General features: G+C 37.3%; 1 protein-coding gene across 1 annotated transcript in view; it reads right to left on the reverse strand.

The window, feature by feature from the left end:
• The window catches only part of LOC134541847 (dipeptidase 1-like), a 182326-nt gene that overhangs the window by 37387 nt on the left and 131296 nt on the right, over nt 1–13643 (reverse strand). The window contains exon 8 of the mRNA XM_063385544.1: nt 10447–10525. Coding sequence (XP_063241614.1) covers nt 10447–10525 — 79 coding nt within the window. The remainder of the gene's footprint in view (nt 1–10446; nt 10526–13643) is intronic.

A 13643-nucleotide genomic window follows, 5' to 3' on the forward strand; every position in this document is an offset into this window, starting at 1 on the left:
TTCTGAATGGCAGTTGGATCTTTTACTATAATAAAGATTTCTATCGTGAAAGTTTGCATAGTCGTGTGTGTAGCTTGATATGCACTCGCTTATGTTTTTTGACTGTGCGCCAAGCTTAATATTTCCACCGTTTTCAGATTCTCGTTTGTTTTCCACAAACCCATCAACAAAAAACTCGTCTGTTTCTTTTACTTCTTTCCCCCCCCCTTTTTTTAAAAAAAAAGAAGTTATTTCCGAACGAAACATCGAAGCGTAAGACAAACTCCGTAACTTGAAATTAAGTTTGAAATTATGTCTGTCTCAGTTCTTTAAAAATAATATCGACAAAAAATGCAGATAAACAGCAGAACCAGTATAAACTTTTATGAAAAATGTATAATTTTCCACGTGTTCTCATAGCGGGAGGATACCGAAAAATGGTAAAATTAAATCCAATTGCAGAAAGAGCCATTCTTTCAACATACATAGGTGGCACTGCAAGCGAGAAAAGAACAAAGCCAGTACAGGCGCTGCGCTTGATCTAAAACTGGTTGAGTTACTCTTTAATTGCGTCCTTGAAGCCGACACTCTACAGCGCTAACAGTTGATAGTATAAAATTTTTATATCTGTGACACTCTTTTATGGACATGCTGCATTGAGACAGTGGAAGGTTGCGCGTTAGGTGACAGAGGGGACGCACCACAACGCCGAAATACCACAACGCCGAACGTACAATAACGCCGAAAACCATAACGCCAAATGCCAAATTGACTACAACGCCGACAGCTAGAAAACTGCTGTGTACCACAACGCCAAAATACATTAACGCCGAAAAATGTCATTGCAGGACTGCCACAAAGGTTAGGCTAGGTAAGGTTAGGTTAGGTTAGGCTAGTCTAGGTTAGGTTAGGTACACAAATTCATTCAGTTGTAATTCATTTTGCTCCTGTCGCCCCCCCTTCCCGCAGCAACATTTTTCGGCGTTACTGTATTTCGGCGTTGTGGTACACAGCAGTTTTCTAGCTTTCGGCGTTGCGGTCAATTTGGCATTCGGCGTTATGGTATTCGGCGTTATTGTACGTTCGGCTTTGTGGTATTTCGGCGTTGTGGTAACGACCCGGTGACAGCTACATTACCCCCACCGGCTGCAAAGAAGTAACGGTACGAATGTCCCGGATCCAAGATGGCGGGGCGTGGCACACCCCAGAGTAGGGTCGTCCAAGCGCGCTTCCTTCGGCCGCCGGAAGGACCTCTGAGTCCTCCTCAAAGGACGTACTTTGCCTGGCCTCCCAGGCGCCTCGGCAGTCGCTGTTAATTGCTTTCGAGGGGCGGGCGTAACTCAATTAGCCCCTACCCTTTCCTTCCCGGAGGGGCGGGGCCATTCCTTTAGCCGGCGGCCTGTAATTGACGGGCACGGATCACGTGAGGGCACCTAATAGCGTTAGGACGACGAGGCCTGAACAGGGTCCTTACACGTTCCTGACTCCAGCGCGCCTTAATAAGCCACCCTTTAACAGGGGGATGAACAGCTTCTTTACGTAAACATCGTTCCGTAATCTGCAAAGAAACACGTCACGTCGTTCGGATAAGGGGTAAATGGGCCTTTACGGAAAATAGAGAACTCTCTTTAGTTGCCTATAAAAGTTATAAATCAGGCAAAGCAGGAAAAACAATCAACATTCTGAAGCACAAAACAAAAAAAAAAAATTAATTATTAAGTTTTACAATTTGTCAGACAAAAAAACTCAATATGCTTGTTCAATTTGCAGCTAATATAAATAAATGCCTAGGAAAAAAAAATTACTAATGGTTAGAGACCTGCAAAATTCGCGGTTTCGATGGCCTTCAGGATAGACTGCACATATCTCTGTACACTCGGGCAAATAACGCAAGTTCATTGGCTGCCGACTTGTAAGTCGTCTCAGCCGGTTTGTCTGTGATTCGATCCTTCTTTGGTTGAGGGTTTATATATAACTGGTTGAGATTCGTCCAGATGAACAGTAAGCCAATAGCAAAATTATCTAAGAGGTATATGTGTTTGAATTCTAGCCTATCACCGAATGAATCCGCGAATTTTGCAGGTCTCTACTAATGGCTAGAGACATGCAAAATTCGCGGATTCATTTCGCGATAGGCTAGTATCAAAACAACTATACCTTCGTACCGCTTCTGCGATTGGCCCACATTTTATCCGGGGAACTGTGAGCCAATGGGAAACACTAAACCAAGAAAGTGCCGAATTACGGACAGCCTAGCTGAGACGTCTCACGCGTCAGTAGCCAATGAACAGGTGTCATTTCCGCGAGTATTTAAAGGACTGTAGAGTCTATCCTAGAGGTCAATGAATCCGCGAATTTTTCAGGTCTCTACTAATGGTATGTTTTGCTTTTGTAAAACAAAATGTCAGCTAGTCTTTCAGTACACGCCAGAGATGTATAACTTCTATCGTCGGTAACGAGCAAATTCGCGAGTTCTCATGTAGAAAATAAATACACTTATAAAACAAAACTCGAACACAAAATTTGAGGCAGAATTATAAAAAAAAAAAAAAAAAAAATCGAGCGGGATAAATTACCTGATAAATAAGATAATCTTTATTTATAAATCAATTGCCGCGTGTATGAAAAATCATCACTTGAGAACTGTTCGACCAATATGGTTGAAAATAATTTTTTTTTCTGTTCGTAATTGACAAGAAAAAGTTTGTATGAAAGAAAATTTTTGGAAAATTGCAAAATATTCGTTAATTTTGAGAGTTCCCTGATCACAGGTTTTCATAACAACAACAAATTCCACATTAATATTTCAGTGTTTAATCGGTGGTTATCATCATATATTTGATGCATTCAAACCGTAACATGTTTTAATAGCATAACATAACTGTTCAAATTATCCAATTGGCAAATTCAATTTATTTCAGTTCGTAGTGAATTGATATAGGCTGTATCCGAATACATAGAGATGCGTCCTTAGCACACACATCCCTACATCCCTTAGCAAATGCAGCCACAATGTAGAGGACGCATTTCTAATGGATGGATAGTATCTGAATACTTTTACTGCTAGCACCACCTGTTGACTGTCAGTCGTACTAATGTTCACGCAGCCATTTTGTGTAGGGATATCTACGAATATTCAGCAAAACGTAAATAATAAATACCTACCAATTAAAAAATAATGTAACGTGTATGTTATACATGTTAGCGATCCAAATAAAATACATTTTATAAATTGTAAACTTTAAAAATACTTATGAGTTTTGAATTATCCTTTAAGTTTAAATTCGTATTTTGATTATATTTATTAACGTCTTCATTTGTCTCTGTTTAAGTTATCACTTTCGCTTATAATGTTTTAAACAAATCTTATGCTGGAAATCTGAAGTAATATTATACACAAACAAAATAAAACCCGATTCCGAAGATAATGGATGTAGGGACGCGTTAGTGGATGCGAGTGTCGCATCCCTAGAAATCTCGAATTAGTGGATGCGTGAAGGGATGCATCGGCATCCCTTGTGATGATTCGGATTCAACACAAAGATGGCCGCGTCCACTACGATGCACTTTTAGTGGATCCCTTAGCTAAGGGATCCATTAGGCCAGTATTCGGATGCAGCCTTAAATGCCATCAGCGAGGCATCGAAATATCGATCGTCGTACGCGCCACGCAAGCCAGGCAAGCCAACTACTTGATCAGCGAGTAAGTGAGACTGAGGAAGAGCGTAGACACCTCAGTGTTTGGAAGAAGAGCGAATAAGAATTTCTCATTTCCATAACAACGGACACAGTCGAGTTCGACTCGCTCAGTTGGAGCCTACACACAAAATAATTTGGAACGGCGAAAAAAAACAGACTGCCAAGCGTGACATTAGGACATATTCGTTTGGCGTTCAGATATGATCCAACAGTCAATTACGCCGCGGATGCATCGGTCGACTTCAGTACAATGAGCTCTGTTTGTCAACATTGTAATGCTTTGGGATTTTCACATGAACCACCACAATTAACACCACCACCAGATCCACGGAATTTTTTTCTTTCTGGCCAAGAACATATATCAAAGCATATTTTTGCAGAATAAACGAAAGTACAATAATTCCTTCCAAAGGAAGTCGTTCGGGGCGAATATTATCAAAGAACGAAGTTCCAAACCATCTTTTAAGGTAAATTTCATTCTCTTTCGACTGCATCACACATCACACAACGTTTCACCGAGGCTCATAAAATCAAATATTAGTTTTCTATTTTACAGATTGAAGAACAAATTCACCATCGTGCAGGAGCATTGTTCCCGTCAGTGAATGGTGATTACAAATTTCTTCAGATTTATTTCCTTGAAAATTCTGATGATGAATACAATTAGCGTTGTGCCATATGTCGTGCCCTAAACTGAGAGACTCTTCCGCAAATGCAACAACTCTCGCATAAACACAATCAATTGATCCAATTATTTAACGACTGTAATAGAAATGATGCCTTCAGACAATCACAAAATAGTGATCAAAACAGATAAAAGACCAGCAGGCGAACATGAAAAATGTTCAATGCACCGACGCGACGTTAAATGAATTTGCCATTGTGTTTGTTGGCGAGAATGTGTCTCGTTACATTGTCTTTCGATGGTTGGTGGTGATAACCTTCAGCGAATCTGCGAAACCCATCCTTCGTATGATTCATTACAATTACCGTTGATATTTTGCCGAGGAGAGGATGGATAGGTATAATTTTTTTTAAAAAATAAATTTTGGTTTGTATGTATGAAACTGATAAACTCCGACACCATTTGACCGATCGCCATGAAAGTTGGCCCATCGAAGTGTTTTTTCATTGAGAAGGTTTTTATGATATCCATTATTTTTGTAGTTCACCGCTACTAGCGCTGCAGCGCATCAACTTCTACACTGTTCAACCGATCGCCAAGGGTAAAAAAAATAATAGGTAATAGAAATACTAAAAATAGTTGTGTATCATTTCTCTAAGCCCAACTCACTGTCATATCGCGCTATAATTTTTTCTTTAACTCGTGGACAATATGTAACCCTGTGTTCAGCCTGGGAAACGCCCGGTACTGCAAATAGTTTTATAATAATAATCATCATTAAAATTAATAAATCAGAGTAAAAATTTAGAATATTTATTTTCATTATTAATTAAATTTTATCTAAATTATTTTAGTAAATTAAATAATTATTTCTACACGTGTTTATATTAATATTTTATACTTAGTAATTATTAAAAATATTATTTAATTAAATTTGTATTTTTCCAAACGTATTTATAATATCACTCCATTATTTTATAATTTTTTCTAGTAATTATTTGCTTGCAACATTTTAGCTGATTTTATATTATTACGCCAAGTAACTATTGACTTCTCACGTGTGTACGTAAATACACTCACCCAATTATTTGTTAGCTGTATATTTTTTTTTTCTTTGACCTTAGAGCTTTTGCTTAGTATTTCCACATTAATTCTAGGCGCATCTTTCGTTTTTTGTGTTTCTTAAGTCTACGGATTGTCTGTACTTTAGATTATCACTGGAAGCACAAAGTGGTTCAGAAAAATACAAGTTTTGTTTGCTCGCTTTCGTCTACTAAGAACATATTTAGAATCACTTGAGATACATAAAAGACAATAAACGTGCCTCTTCCAAACACGTTCTTCTTGTAAGAAAAAAAATAAATTAAAAATGTAAATTACTGGATACCGCGTGGTGATAACTATTAACGCTTTGCGGTTAAATAGTTTAAATAAAGTCCGTGGAAAAATGTATGTGCCCTGTAAAAATCTGTAATATTTCCAAAGAATGTGTCGTGCCCTTCAGGGAATTTTTTTTATATTCGGCCGGGGAGGCGGTTGACCGAAATTGCCCCCATCCACGTCATGCCAGTGGACCTTGTTTGAGATGGAGGGGGGGGGGGGGCGCGGCGTCGGTGGCAGATGGCCACCCACAGGCTTCCTCCGGAGAAGTGGCATGAATATAAATTAATGGAAATTGAAAATGGACTTCCACCCACAGCCGTGGTCTGGCCTTCTGCGAAGAGTGCATCGCAGCGAGATTTTGTACCTTCGTTTCCAGACGGGTTCCGAGGTTCAAGGCGAATGTAAACGATGTTTTGCAATGTTGTCACGGGGGATATGGGAATGTTATTATTTTTAATTTCGTCATGAACAGACGCGTTAGTTAAGCGTTGTACAATTTATTCTTTTATATTTAAAAAAAGTATTAATAAATCTCTGTTAACAATTCGGAAATAGGCCTCGAAGAATTTCTTTAGAGTTTGACTAAAATTACAATGTTTAACAACTAGCTTTTACCAGTCACACGGAAAACAATTTTATCCTATAATTAGAAAAAAATAGCACCAATTTCGATACAGGTGAAAATTACTTTTTGACGTGACAAAGTCTAATAAATCGATGAACGCCGGCTGCACGCACGAAAAATGATGACTCATTGTCCCGTTACGCACATTGTCCCGTTACGCTTTGTCCCGTTAAGCTAATTGTACGCTTGCGCCGCATCTATCTCTCTTCCACTAGATTGGAACAACCATCGATTTGACTTTTTCGAGGCACATTAAACTTGAAACACTCAGCGTAACGTAACAATGAGCGTAACGGGACACAGCGTAACGGAAAAATGTTCGTAACGGGACACTTTTTCGTGCGTGCAGCCAGCGTTCATCGATTTATTAGACGTTGTCACGTCAAAAATAATTTTTAAATAGTAACAACATAGCCAATTATACCATAGTTTTCTTAAAACAACCACGTTAAAATGGGTGTTGTCGCAGCGTTGAATTTATTGTAGTTTTCAGAAAACTAACGGCAAGTTTCACGTGAGCCTTTGCCCCTCTGAGGCACTATTTCATACGTTTCGCGTTAAAATCTCATTAATCTTGTACCATATGCAACTCTCTACCCCAAAAAATTATAATCATATAATTTTTTTTTCGAACACCTGCATTGCAGTTATACATTTATTTTTTATTTGAATAATTTATAATCGTAAAGATGAAACACAGAATTGTATTACCAGTCTCAATAAAATTTCAAAAATCCAAAATTGATATAGGTAATCGGAAAATATTCAGGTAGTGGTGTTAAAATTGGTACCGGAAAAATTTATTTGATACTAATATTTTTTTTTTCCAGAAAAAAAGAAAGTCGGAATGTTATTAAAGATGTATCTCTATCAATGTATCTCCGATCTTTATGTGACACTTGATTCAGTTCAGCGCAGAGGTTTTATTGTGTCTGGCTTTCTTGTTATTGATTACGTTATCTAAGAGTTACGACATGAAGGTATACTACGAACAATTATACCTGACTTAAATGCTTCATCAAATTCAATTACATCTCACAAATGAATTTCTTCTGAGCTGAAATTTTAGTACAAGTAAACTTGATTTTCTAAGAACAATATTTGTTCAAATATCTGGTGTTTGTTTACTGAATAATTTTACCGTAGAATCAATCTGTAAATTTTTAATAGCTTTAAAACTGTCTAAAAATACAGGATGAGTCAGAAATACATTAGGGAATTTTTTGGGGTGATTCATAATTATAAATGGGTTAAAATATATTGTAATGACACTGATAATTATTGTTGGTAGTTGAAAATATAATTTATAATTAAAATTCATTACAAATCTGAATATATTGTACAGCTCGTGTTCAAGTTAATATACGGATGTCTAAAGCGAGGAATGAAACCATCATTTAACAAAAACATAATTAAAAAATTTTCCAATTTTAATTAATTTTTATTTTTTAAATATAACATTACCTTTATACGAATGCTCTAAATTTCGCATTAAATGAAATGTATTATTTTATTTTAAAATTTTCCTGTTTCTGTAGTGAATATATATTTTTCTCTTATTCGCAAACATAAAAGTTTTGGACGTTTTTCTTTGTTCCTAAAAATTTAATTTGAAAATGCTGGACTTCTATGAAAGACATAAAAAGGGGAATGTTTAAAGTTGTGTGGAATATGGCTTTTACGTCAAGGTTATTTTATTGTAAGCGTTAAATATGAATATTTATATTTAACTTCACTAACTTCTGTGACTTGGCTGCCAATTTTTAATTACGTCATCAGATGCTAACTTCCTTGATTGTAATTACCTAAAATTATTATTTACGATGTTAATGAAGTATTAAAATTTTTTTGCATAGATCTTATTGCTTAAATTAAATTAAATCACATTTGATTATTTTGATTTGAGTTTATTGGGAAACATTCCACTTATGGTACGTAGCGATGTTGTTGACAGACATAAAAAACATGTATGACTTAGCTGTTTACAACAAAGACGAGCTAAGTCAAAATGTATAAATAAATTTTCCTACGGCTATATATTCAAGACGTCTATTCGTTTTGACTTAAAAAAAAAACTTATGTTAAGTTATTTTAATTTTATTTACATCCATGCAGTATTAGTAGTGCCGATAAGCATATGGTTTTTCTTCTTGGCTAACCCCACGACTATTAAGACCCTGCCACACTGTAAAATTTCCGCTTCCAAAACCTTCCAGTGTGTTGTATCAAAAACATTTGGAAACTTATGATGTACCCGAAAACTTTACTAGCGCAGCCATATTTGTTTAACAAGTTATATGATTTTAGTTTCCGTCAAATATTTTTCATATAGGACAGGTTCTAAAATATATTAGATGCTGAATGCCATCAACCAATCAAAATCGCGGCTTTCGAAAACGGAAATGACATATGTTTCGGTCACAACGAATCTTTAATTCAGCAAAGAACACATAGGCTGTTAAAAACTGTTATACAAGTTAAATAACTAAAAGAATGATAATAAGTAATTTGTATGCGGAATAATTTTATGTGTAAAAAGGATATTATGTTATATAGTTTTTAATATTAGTGGAAATTTGTTTTTTTATTATGTAACGAATATTATTGTGAGTTAAATTTATATATTAAAAAAGGGGGCTGTTTGTCTGTAAAGTCGGTTAACGGACGATAATTTTACGTGATAACGTCATAAGAAAACATTGATGAAAAATTGCATACTTTTTAATTTTCAAATATTATTTACAGTTTTTGCAAATTTAATTAAAATAATTAATTTAAATATAATCACGAATATTAGTTAAAAAGCCCGCCTTAACCTGTTTGATATTATAGAAGATTTTCTCGCACGGTGGATGGCCGGTACGTGCACGCTCGGCTCAGGCGGAACGTGACAATGAGTCATTCTTTTTCGTGCGTGCAGCCGGCGTTCATCGATTTATAAGACGTTATCACGTCAAAAATTATAAATGCACAAATGGCATAACAATTTCAAAAATTCCATCCAGGACTGTGGTGGATTATTAAATTTCAAAATGAGTTTAAAATCGGAAAGTTTGCGAGGGCTCAGACCAAAATATAAAAATTTTGATAGTGTGAAATGATTCGAAACATCTTTTTGTGGTTGCCTGTCCAATTTTATTTGCTGGAGAAAATTGAAAGCCATTTCCAGTCCATTACTAGAGACCGGAAAAAATTCGCGGGTTCAATGACCTCCAGGATAGACTCCAATATCCTCTACACATTCGGTCAAATGCCAACTGTTCATTGGCTGCTGACTTGCGAGTCGTCTCGACTGGGTGGCCTGTGATTCGACACTTCTATGAGTGAGGGCCTCTAATTGGCCCTCAGTCCTCCAGATTAACAGTGGTCCAATGGCAGAAGCAGCACTAAGGTATAATTATTTGAATTTTGGCATAACACGAAATGAACCCGCGAATTTTTCCGGTCTCTAGTAATGGACCATTACTAGAGATCGGAAAAATTCGCGGATACATTTCGTGATAGGCTGAAATCCAAACACGTGTATAATTCTGCTGCTTCTGCTATTGGCTCGCGATTTAACTGGAGCTCTCTGGGCCAATGAGAGACTATCGACCAAAGAAGCGTCGAATCACAAGCTAGGTACCCAGTGGAGACGACTCACAATTTAGTAACCAATGAACACGCGCGTTTACTTGAGAAGTGCAGAGGATAATGGAGGCTATGCTGGAGGTCATTGAATCCGCGAATTTTTTCCGGTCCCTATCCATTACTAGAGACCTGCAAAATTCGCGGATTCATTCCGTGATATTCTACAATTCAAATAATTATACCTTAGCGCTGCTTCTGCAATTGGTTCACTGTTAATCTGGAGTAATGAGGGCCAATTAGAGACCCTCACTCATTGAAGTGTCGAATCACAGACACTCGGTCGAGATGACTCACAAGTCAGCAGCCAATGAACAGGTGGAATTTGCCCAAGTGTGTAGAGTGTAGTAGAGTCCATCCTGGAGGTCATTGAATCCGCGAATTTTGCAGGTCTCTATCCATTACTAACCCTCCATAATTTATTTTAAATTTCATTGTGGACACAAACTCGACAGTGTGACAGGGCGTTCAGCAATGATTCGGAGGAAGAAAGCAGGCGCGGACTCACCTTGCCGAACTCGGTGAGCCCCGAGCGACGTCGGACGCCAGACGCGGGCAGGGACTCCTCCCCCACGGAACAGTCTGCCCTGCCAAGAGCCACACACACTTAGCGATCCGCTCCGCACCCTGACACGCACAACTTTGCAGACCTGCTACACCTCTCACAGCACTCTGCAGCGAAAACAAACATCTCTCCGCCGAAACAAGGAGTTGCGTCAACTCAGGCAGGGCCGGGTTTAGAGGTTCGGAGGCCTCGGGGCAACAGAGGAGCGGAGGCCCCCTGGCCTCAAATTATTCTCCAAATAAAATGAACAATTTTTTTTCAGTCGAGTTTCCCAATAAATAATTTATTGTGGAATCAAGTAGATTCTCTTAGTATTTAAAAAAAAACATACATAAATATAAACGGAGACAAGAATTATATGAAATGAAATTTTAATGTTAATGAATATTTCTGTTAATTTTTAACAATAATATAATCATGTATGTACAAAGTACTGTAGGTAAAGGTAAAACAGCGAAAAAAATATCAAAGGAAAATATGTTTACTAGTGTTTACTTGTCGGAATTTGAAAGATTTTTTTCCGAAGTGGGGGGACCCTCCGTTGTGGGGGCCCTCCGTTTGTGGAGGCCCCGGGGCTTCCGCCCCGGTTGCCCTCCCCTAAATCCGGCCCTGATCTCAGGTAAAATGTGAATTTTGCCCGTACAAATGCAGTTTTCTAGGAGGACTCATTGTGGCTGGCCACTTGAGCCTACACGATGGAATTAGCAAACACTGGTTATCTACAAGCTTTATATTAGACCAAGGAAAAAAAAATTAGTGTATTTATTTCGTTTTTTTTTAGAGACTAAAATTTACAGTTAAAATTGTCTTTTTTTACTTCTCTAATTTTGGACTTACTGCTATTCAAGGAATGTAAAAAAATAAGTAAAAACCCTGTTTTGGATGGGAGGATGTCCAGTTTTAACTGCATATATGTATAAAGGAGTTACCCGTAAAGCCAATTTCAGTTTAAAAAATTAATAAATATAAAATTCACCAAAATAAATAATACTTACAATTCAGCTTTGTTTTCTAATAATTTAATTAAAATTTTTAAACATGTTTCTGACGTTTGTTTTAAAGACAAAAAAATGTTTATTTTCTAACTTCAGAACTAAACTCGCATGCCGAAAGTTTTATAAATGTCTTAGAGATAAGAAGTTAGACGTTAAAGAGTGAGTGCCAAGCAATTAACTGAAGTCAAAATCAAAACGACTCCCCAACACTCTTTCATAATAATTTTTCCCATTTTGATGGCAAAAGATTTTTTAAAATTTAACTTTAATTTATTGCTGATCCGTTGTACTGGCATGTACTGTTTAAAAGGGTATCGTCGCGTACCCTATTGTTAGAGACCTGCGAAATTCGCGGTTTCGATGGCCTTCAGGATAGACTGCACATACCCCTGTACACTCGGGCAAATAACGCAAGTTCATTGGCTGCCGACTTGTAAGTCGTCTCAGCTGGTTTGTCTGTGATTCGATCCTTCTTCGGTTGAGGGTTTATATAACTGGTTGAGATTCGTCCAGATGAACAACAGTAAGCCAATAGCAAAATTATCTAAGAGGTATATGTGTTTGAATTCTAGCCCATCACCGAATGAATCCGCGAATTTTGCAGGTCTCTACCTATTGTTCTTAATTAGATCGGATCTCAGCAGGACGGGACTGTGTTCGTGGAGGAAGACCCGGCAGATGTGAGCCTAATAACTTTGGCGTATTTACTTTTCTCCGCAGCAGCAACCGCCTCGCAGCTTCCCGCCCGGGTCCACAGCAGCAATGCCAGTTTGTCATCAGCCCCAGCTATGGAGACTAATCCCCTTATTTCCTGAGCCGGGCGTTGGGACCCCAGCGCTCCGCGTTAACGCAGTAAATATTTAATAGGATGGCTTCAACTTCCTGCTTACTGCCCGTATTATTTAAATAAAAGCAGCACTTGGAATTTCTGAGCCTCTGTGGAAAACCTTCTTAGGAAGCAGATGATGATTAAACGACTCAGCGAATTACGCCGAGGTACCGAGAGGTTAAAGTTTTAAGTTCACTCTTTGGAAGTTGTATATTTTTTATTTGATGAGAAATGTACATAACTCCCCTTTGGTGAGCGCTGAATTAATTTCATTAACGCCCTGATATTGGGATATAATCCACGACACAAGCTGCATAGGACGTCAAATTTTTTATCTCTGAAAACAAAGATCTCAATAGGTTTAATAAATATTCCATTTAACTTTTCTTTAAATGTATACCGCCGATTGAAAGTTAGCTTGCGTACGTAGATAACACCCTGTTTACATTAACTGGTTCTATTATGCAAAAAATTTGGACTCAAAATAACGTGATCCAAATTAAATATTAAAATTTAATATTCTCTAAACTACTCCCAAATCGTTCAAAAGTTTGTGAGTGATCACTTGTTACAAAAGAATTGTCGTGTAGAGATATTTTTTTCCCCCACGTTTTCAAATGAAATTTTTATTCCTTTCGTCGCACAAAAGTTTCTATTTCAAAGAAAATATATCAGACAAACCCTTACACTTAAAAAGAAAGTTTAAGAACATTCATCTCAAATAACAAGTGCATTTTCGTTTGCAAAAGAAGAAGAAAAAGCAGGAATATAAAGGTTTTCCCATCCCGAAAATTTTTATCGCTACACTTTTCCAGAAATGATTTACTGCACAGAGGAGCTGCAAGCAAGTTGGAGATGCGGGGGCAAGAGGTTTGGAGAGGGGAGGGGCGGAGTTAAGTGCGAATAAAAACGAGGGCGTGGTCGCTACTGCTCCAGAGGAAGAAATAGCTGTCTATGGTAAGTGATCCTTATGACCTTGTGGCCCAGACCTTCGCGGCTAGGTGGATAACACCTGCTTGCAGAACGAAGATTCCTAGGTTCGAGTCTCAGACGAGTCATATAAAAAATTCTCTCTTTAATTTTCAACGTATACAATAAAAAGTGGGTACGCGTACTTACGTACGCGCGTTAGAAGTTATACTTCTTGGCATAGTAAAAAAATTATTTTAATTTTGCATGCAAATAATTAGTAGAAGTATAATAATTTAAGAACGGGAGTAATGTTATAAATACGTTTGGAAAAAGTATAAATTTAATCAAATTAAAAATTTACTCATAAATCAATATCAATATAAATATTATTATAAAATTAATTA

The sequence above is a fragment of the Bacillus rossius genome, assembly GCF_032445375.1.
Source record: "Bacillus rossius redtenbacheri isolate Brsri chromosome 4 unlocalized genomic scaffold, Brsri_v3 Brsri_v3_scf4_2, whole genome shotgun sequence".
Taxonomy (NCBI): domain Eukaryota; kingdom Metazoa; phylum Arthropoda; class Insecta; order Phasmatodea; family Bacillidae; genus Bacillus; species Bacillus rossius.